Genomic DNA, 8,353 nt, shown 5'->3' with positions numbered 1-8,353 from the left:
CGCCGTTTTTTGCTGTATTTAATTACAGACAAGCAAACAAACAATCTCAGAGTTTTAGTAGTATATAGATAGATAGAAGCTGTTAGATCACTACTTGAACTTACTATCCTGTAATACTACGTAAACCACCACTCTGGCCAGTATACAAATAATAAGTTTGTTGGATGTAATGATCGTTGATAATGTGTGTTAATGAGAAATGACCGAAACTAATGTTACTTCAGATAAACAACATCCACAATCAAATATACCGTTGTCTATACCTCTGAAGCTGTTTATTGAAACTGTGCAACGATGTTAACTTAGACCAGAAGATAAAATAAGTAAAATTTACTTAAATAATTTGCCAATGTATCATTTTTATCAGATGGATAGGTAGGGAAAACATATATCACTAACATTATATATATACAGAAACATACGTCACCATGTAGAATTCCTGGAGGAACTACGAATATAACCAGTGCTAAGAAAGATTGGATGCTGAAGGACACAAGGATTCAGAGAATGCCTGGTCATCACACCAAGAATAATTACAAGAGAGACTGTAGAAAGACTGAGGTTTTATGTGGATGAACGTGATAACATGTGTATCTAGAAGAGATGAAAATATCACTTTGCTTCTAGCTACTGGAAGGTTGAACTAGAAGATGAATATAGAGGCAAGTTATCAACAATAGCAGCGCCAATTACGGGACTATCTAATGTTGAATTACATTTAGATGGACTGAAGACTATGAAAAAAAAACATTTCATTCACTAAAATGTGCCTTTGATGATGCATCAGTGCTAGCATATCCAAGAATATATATATATACATAATTTTCTTAATTGAGGTCTCGAACTTTCTACAAACTACGAGACGCTATGATATAACAATACTCACACAGCGAGAAAAACTTAGAGATTTCGAGAAAGATGACGTCAACAATACTACAACAATTGGAATACACACACAACGTACGACTCTTACGAATTATGTAACCGAATTTGTTATACCTATCGCCTTTAACATAATTAACTTTAACATCTTGTTATGAAAACTAAATAAGCATTAGATATTAAATCACTAACTAAACTAAATAATCACTCCTACGCTAAAGAGCCTTATATATCTAACACCATTCAACTTCTGACTTCCGTGAGACATCCAAAGTCACGATGAAAGATTGTTAGCATATGGTTATGTTCTTTAGCAGTTCAGAAGCCTTGTTCTACTGTTACTAACTATCTGATGCTGTCCATCCCAGATACCGGAACTGCAGACTGGCTGGTAGAAAAGAAGTGAGAGAGATATGTTACATGCTTGAAAAAGATGTGCACAGCAAGAAGGTTCTTCAAAATGGAAATTGGGCCCATCTCTGACAGAAATACGACTATAAAAATCCTTAAAGCAGTTAATCGAATTTACTAGCAGAAGGACAACAGATCAGAAGAGCCCTCACCCAGTTTCCTTGCAAATTAGTGTTTGAAGGCAGTAATACATTGCAGCATCATTGCTTTGCCTAGGCAACATGATGGACTATTGATTGAACTTTCACCATAAGAGAAGAATATCAGCAAGAAAAGAACAGGCGAGTTATTAGGGCTGCCAAATATATATGAGATAGGCTTCAAAATTGATCCTCTGTGGGACGGAAATTTATTATGACACTAATTTCTAGATAAAGCCATCCCTCTCTGAAAGAAAATAGCATTTTTAATGGTGTAATTTGCTTCTGACATTTTGTTTCTGTGTAAAGCTGCACAATGTCTATCTGCCTCATCCATCAAGGGGAGCAAACCACAAATTTAAAATTATAAGCCTTGAAGCTCATCATTGAGCCATCAGGGGAAAACCTTATAAATTTTTGTTTGTTGTTGAACACAAAGCTACACAATGGTCAATCTGTGCTGTACCCATCAATCAAAATTTAGTTATCACTAAGCCACCTTTTAAATGAAATGAAAATTTAACTTTGTTTCATTAAAATATTATAAGCTGGTATTTCTTAACTTAAAGCTAGGTTTGAATTTAAACATTTTAATTAAATTTGTTTTATTTCATACAGATGAAATTGTGAGTTAAATGTTAATTTGGAATAGATAATTACACTTGCTTTCATTATGTAATACTGTTGACTTATGAGGATACCTTTGAGAGGATTGTTGTTGTTGTTATTAAGCGCAAAGCTAAACAAAGGGTGCCCAGCGCGGGTATCGAACCCCGGTTTATAGAGGTATAAATTTGCAGACATACCGCTATGCCACTGAGGGGCTTCTGAGAGGATGTTGATATTTATTTTTTTTCAACCGAATTTCACAAATCGGAGTTTAAAGAGGATTCAATACATTATATAAAAACGATTTTGAAAAAAGCGAATTAGCAAGTTACGTGAAAAACAGCAGATATAAAGCTGCAGTATCATAAATAGTGTGATGCCACTGGAAATTTATTGCTTTGAAGAAAGGTATCTAACAGCCTTGTCCTACACAAAATATCCATTCATTCAAATTATAGAGATATTTTCTGATCGGAAATTCAGAAATTCCAGGACTTAACAGAATTGGAAAACAAATGAATATGGATCAACTTGGGGCATCACAACCATCCAGAAATAGACCTACAACAAGTCATACCCCAGTCTTGATAAGAAAAATGCAGCATCTTGTAACAGATGAGAATCTATCAACACAAAGTTCAGTGGCAAAAACGGGTCAAATGCTTCAGACAACAGTATGTGACATAATTAAGAAGGATCTCTGTCCTTCTTGTACACAAGTTACTTCTACGACATATTTGTTCATCCGATGCAAACATCAAGCAATTAGAGAGAGAAAGAAAAACACACGAGTATTCATTCTATTCCAGTTACGTGGTCTATGAATTTCTATGCGATCTTACACTAGATTGATTATAAAAAGCTACAGGAAGAGACGTGTTATGAAACTGGTAGTCTTACGATGGAGCCTTTTGCAGTATGAATTACGCTGGAGAGCTATTATCAAGTAGAGAATGGCCAGACGTGGCGAAATGGACTGATTTTCTTCACGTGGATTAGAAAAATTGTTGAATTTATAATGATGTCTTCAAACGTTGATAATTATATTTTGGCCTGATTATCACGGATTTAATCTGAATTGGATTTTTGTTTACTTTCAGGTGAAATAGGGGGATCTATGGGTCTACTTCTGGGAGCTAGTATCATCACTGCTACAGATATTTTTCTGTTCTTCATGAAGAAAACATATCAGAAGTTCTGTGACATGGTTTTCAGTACAAAAAAGTGATAACTGTTACATTCACCCAATAACAGTCACATGTAATAGTGTAACACATTGTGCACTGTGTGTTTCTTATGTGACGTCTTCACATATAATATTGCATCAACCACCTCTAGGTTGTTAATTTTGAATAGACACTTCGAATCTTCTTTACAAAATGCTTTTAAATTGTATTAAAGGTAATTATACCAGTCAAAATTCCATGCAATTTTATCCAATAAAGTTATAACTTGTTGGTAGATTGAGTAGGTTTTGGTGAGAACTCACACACTTTGGAACACCTAGCGTGAAAATAAAGTATGGTATATATATTCATGATGTTAGAAAAACACGTAGGTTCAAGAAGTCTTGTTTGAAATGAATAAAAATCCTATAACCCGAGCGCTTTCGAAAGGAGGACCCTTCTTCTTCAGTTTGCCCCTGAAGAAGAAAGGTCCTCCTTTTGAAAGCGCTCGGGTTATAGGATTTTTATTTGCATTTTTATGATATATATATATATAGTATCCATATTCTTCAGCGGTAGGTCTTGTTGAGAACTTTACAGTTACTTTAAAACCTTAAACTTGTATAAAATATTATTTTCATGATATCTTCAAAAGCTCTTTTTTTAGGCTCAGGTGTCAAACAAAATATAGTTATGTTTGACAGCTAGGCCTGCCTGAAATGTAGTATTTTTTTTTTAAACATATGTTCCTATCTCTCTTAAAATAAAATTCGTCAATTGATCCAGTTCTCTATCAGTAGTTGGCAAAACGTGGTATCATCTTCAATAAAATAATAAATTATGGTTTAAGCTTAAAACTATTTTAATAGTTTTCATAAACTTGTGGGAAAAAACTCAATTATGACAATTTTCTGTTACATACTTTCAGTTTTAACCCATTTACTTCAGTGATTTCGTGTATTACCAGCTTAGCTTTCCTCTTCTTACAAGATTGTAAATACAATAATCTCTTTCAGTGTACAGAAAGAACAGTGCAGGAGATAAATAGCTACTTTTATTAAAGTATGTAACGCAACTTTACAAAAACCCCAATAAAATTGATGATTTTCTTGAGAACTTGACAAATGATGTAAAGAATTTATTACCTGGAGTAATAAGGTATAAGGTGTAATACAGTATAAGATAAATGTTCTATGAAAAAAGCTAGTGCAATAAAGTAAAGAAACTTATTCAAAGTTTCAATAAAGCCACAAGTTTTGAAAACAGAAACGTTATTTGAATGGCTTGATGTTGTAAGGTTTTAAATGTAATGCTAATAACTGTAACATGTATTTTTCTTATTATTTCTGTTGCATAAATATAAATACACGTTATTCTCACAATAAAACAAAACCAATTTCTTTTTAAAAAAACGTTTTATGTTTATTTCTCTAATTATTTGGTTTAAATGCTTTCACACCAAGAACAGGGTACAGTTACTGACTTCCTATAGTCTTGGTGGGGCTACTCAAATATCAATGATGTCATGGTACAGTTACTGACTTCCTATAGTCTTGGTGGGGCTACTCAAATATCAATGATGTCACGGTACAGTTACTGACTTCCTATAGTCTTGGTGGGGCTACTCAAATATCATTGATGTGAAACCATACAAATACTGCACAGTAGTGAGGACAATTTGAAATAAAAAACAGACATGTTTGTTAAATGATTCGTTATAAAACAGGTGTGTTTTTCAATAGCAACACACAACTTGTGTAAGAGCATTCACACTAAAGAACCTTGCCACTTTACTTGGGTATACACTTTATTAACAACACATTTTATACACACATGGTTTTAAATGTAATTAGGAATAGTTATTTAGGTTTGCTTTTGATTAACTCTGGTGTTCTCAGAAGTTTTCTCAAAGTAAAACTTAAGTTAATACAAACAGTACAATAAATAACTACATGATATGTCAAAAAGTTTTCTCATAATTGAATTTCCCTTTTACGTTTTCCTGCATCATTTTAAACACTAAGAACATAATTATCTCTGTAAGTAAACTAAAGGCACTCAACTTTTTTTTTTATTTCTAATATTGTAAAATAAATTTGGTTTTGTTTGATAATTTCAAGTAGTAATTTTGAAGTTTAAATTTATCTTGAATTAATTTGAAAATGTTCAGAATTTTTCAACAGGTGGCACCAGTTGCAATCTCAAAAAACTTAAAATAACTACAAGTCACCTACACAAAACGTGCCTTAAATATTTACAGGTGCATTTCTTTTAATTACAACTTCAAAAGTATAATATTATATTAAAGTTCTTGTTAATATGAATCAAAATATAAGATAATGGAATGGTTTATCTTACCAGACTAACAAATTATGATAAACAAAATTCACACAATTTTGATAAGAACTTAAAATATTTTTTCAGAACAAAAACTAGCTTTAAAATACAAACTAATCTGCATAAGTATTCTTGCACTTTGTTCAAAAACTTAAACAAATAAAAACAACAAACTTAAAAACTCTTCCAAGACCATATATATATCTATGTTAAAAGGATTTGTTGTTAGGAAAGGTAATCCTTAGATCAACAACCCACAGAAAAAGATCTAAATTCTTTCTGGAAAATAGAAGAAGACTGTTCTTTCAATCTAACTGTCAAAATAGCAGTGGAAGTTTATACTTCAATTTTTGAAGTACACATATAACCTTCATCACTGTGAAAAACAACAACAGAAAAAAAAAAACTTGTTCAAACAACATGTAACATGTATTAGAACAACAGGAGAGTCTGGTAATAAAGTTTTTAAAACTTTTTATACCTGAACTATGTTTTTGTTTAGAATATGTTTTCAGTTTATTTTTTCACAAATGCTATTAGGTTTCACAAGTATGTGAAATGCTTCTGCAAAATAACATATGATTGGTTATATATATATATATATGTGTGTGTGTGTGTGCATGTAAACACACATACACAGATAGGTAGTTTACAACATAACCAATGTAATATAGTAATGTGTAAGATTTTTTAACTTATATATTTAATTGATCTGTTCTGAAGCAAATGATACTGGAACACATGCTCAGCACTGTGCATCAAAATCAAAACAAATCAGGCATTACATTAGTTACATTCATTAGGAAGAATGTGGAGTCAGTCTTAACGAAAATAGTAATGTACATTTACTTTCAACCACAAGATGGTTTGATGTTACTGTAAAGAGACTTCAAGAATATGCAGATAATATTATGTTATGGTTCAAGAATGAAAAACTTTAATGACATGTTCTACAGTACACATGCATTCATGTGACCGTATGTTGGTTTAAAATGTAAGCTACAAACTGAACAATTCTAATAATGGAACATAACACTAACACCCGATTAGGCACTCAAATTACTGTATGTACCTTTGTAGAATGCCATTCAGGGAAAATAATGATCAAACATTTTCTGTAACTCTGACAGAACCTCTGGAGTTCGTAGATTCACATACAAATTAATACAAAAGTATTGAAAAGTATACAATACACTAAATCATGACCTTTGAAAAACATCACATAACTTATCCAAAAATGTGGAGGCATCTTCACTAACCAATAACATAATAGCTAATGCATTTATCTATAAGTATCTGCTAAATACAACAATAACTGTACAGTTGAGTCTAATCCTAGTGAAATTTATAACATAGATCCAGAAGTGTCTGCAGCCTATAAGCAACCTGAACCTCATGTCTTACAAATGGTTCTGTGTTACTGCTTTTCTCTGTTTCAAAATGTTATAAAATTTAATATTTCTAATTAATGAAAATTAAAACAGGCAATAATAATTAAAGTAGACATACAGTTTTAAAGATCATTATAAAGTAAAAGTCAGTAGAGTTGTAACGTAACAATATCATAATACACATGCAAATCAACAGTTCTAATTTGCAATGGAAGATTATTTTTTATGCACTTTTTATACGTTTGAGAAAAATAACTTCATTTTAGATCATCAGGAGGAGTAGGATTCAGTTTTTAAGTATTCAGAAGACAGTTTAAATATAGAAGAGAGGACTTGATATGATTCTCATTCATATAGTTTTTGGAATTAACAAAGTTACTTTTCCCACAAAATGGTATAAAACATGAAGACAGTCAATCAAGAAAACTTGTCCCAACCTCTCTGCAACCATTGAAATATTGATGTAAGCTACAGACACCTCTGGCATGATACAACATGAGCCAGAAGTGTGGTCTTGAGCATGAAGTGGCAAGAGGCATATGAGTTAGCTCAACAGGCTGTCCTGTTAGAGTAATAATGTTAACAAAGCACAAGTTTGGGATACTACAACACAAATAATTTTTTGCATGGAGTAAAAACTATAGCAAACCCGATACCCTGGAATGAAATGATATGGTAAAATGATAGTTTATTCCACTAACTTTCACTAAACACTTTTCTCTTTTCAGAGAAGGGGGAGAGGGGTTTGGCTACTAGCCAGTTCAAGTTTTTGCACCAGCATAACTGGTAATGTTAGAATTTGTCCATGAGACCCACCACTACACATTTAGCTGTTCACCATTAATGAAGTCAAAGGTGGCTAATTAGCATAGTGGTCAAATGAGCCAAGGTACTCTAGTGCTGCCCTGTAGCAGAACTGGTACTGATCCTGTGTGAAGAGAAAACAAAAAAATATGCTCTAGGAAACTTTAAAAGTACCATACAATTTAATCACACAGATGGACGGAACCTTTCTAAGTACAATTATAGGTAAAACAAATTAACTTCAGACATCAACAGAAAAGTATAAACCATGTGAATTTTTTAAATAAATGAAACAAAGCCATTGAATCTAACTATTTTAAATTATTTAGTTTGTCATTTACCAGAAGTAAAAAAAAAGACAAATCCGAGTGCATTAACAAATCCATTTCACAACATTATAATTATGTATTAAAGACATAAAGCCAACATTTAATAGTACACAATAAATATTTAAAAATGAGACTGTCCTCAGTCTCAAATTACAATAAAAGATTGTTTTACTAAATAAAATACTGTATAAAGATAAAAGAAATACTGTGGGACTGAAAACAGTCTTATACACTCTATGGACTGTTTTCAGTCCCACAGTATTTCTTTTATCTTTATACAGTAT

The 8,353-nt window shown here is 32.0% G+C and overlaps 2 protein-coding genes across 2 annotated transcripts in view; one reads left to right on the top strand and one right to left on the bottom strand.

Annotated features, from left to right (window-relative positions):
• The window catches only part of LOC111085029 (acid-sensing ion channel 5-like), a 37,217-nt gene extending 33,641 nt beyond the window's left edge, over positions 1-3,576 (top strand). Inside the window, exon 9 of the mRNA XM_022381993.1 lies at positions 3,143-3,576. Within this exon, the coding sequence (XP_022237701.1) occupies positions 3,143-3,270 (128 nt within the window). The 3' untranslated portion in view covers positions 3,271-3,576. The remainder of the gene's footprint in view (positions 1-3,142) is intronic.
• A 1,418-nt stretch (positions 3,577-4,994) lies between these two features.
• The window catches only part of LOC106478396 (tyrosine-protein phosphatase Lar-like), a 298,391-nt gene continuing 295,032 nt past the window's right edge, over positions 4,995-8,353 (bottom strand). Inside the window, exon 35 of the mRNA XM_022381996.1 lies at positions 4,995-7,864. Coding sequence (XP_022237704.1) covers positions 7,796-7,864 — 69 coding nt within the window. The 3' untranslated portion in view covers positions 4,995-7,795. The remainder of the gene's footprint in view (positions 7,865-8,353) is intronic.

This window comes from Limulus polyphemus, unplaced genomic scaffold, assembly GCF_000517525.1.
Source record: "Limulus polyphemus unplaced genomic scaffold, Limulus_polyphemus-2.1.2 Scaffold208, whole genome shotgun sequence".
Lineage (NCBI taxonomy): Eukaryota > Metazoa > Arthropoda > Merostomata > Xiphosura > Limulidae > Limulus > Limulus polyphemus.
Note: the sequence above shows the minus strand (reverse complement) of the source record. Positions and strands in the feature narration are given on the sequence as shown.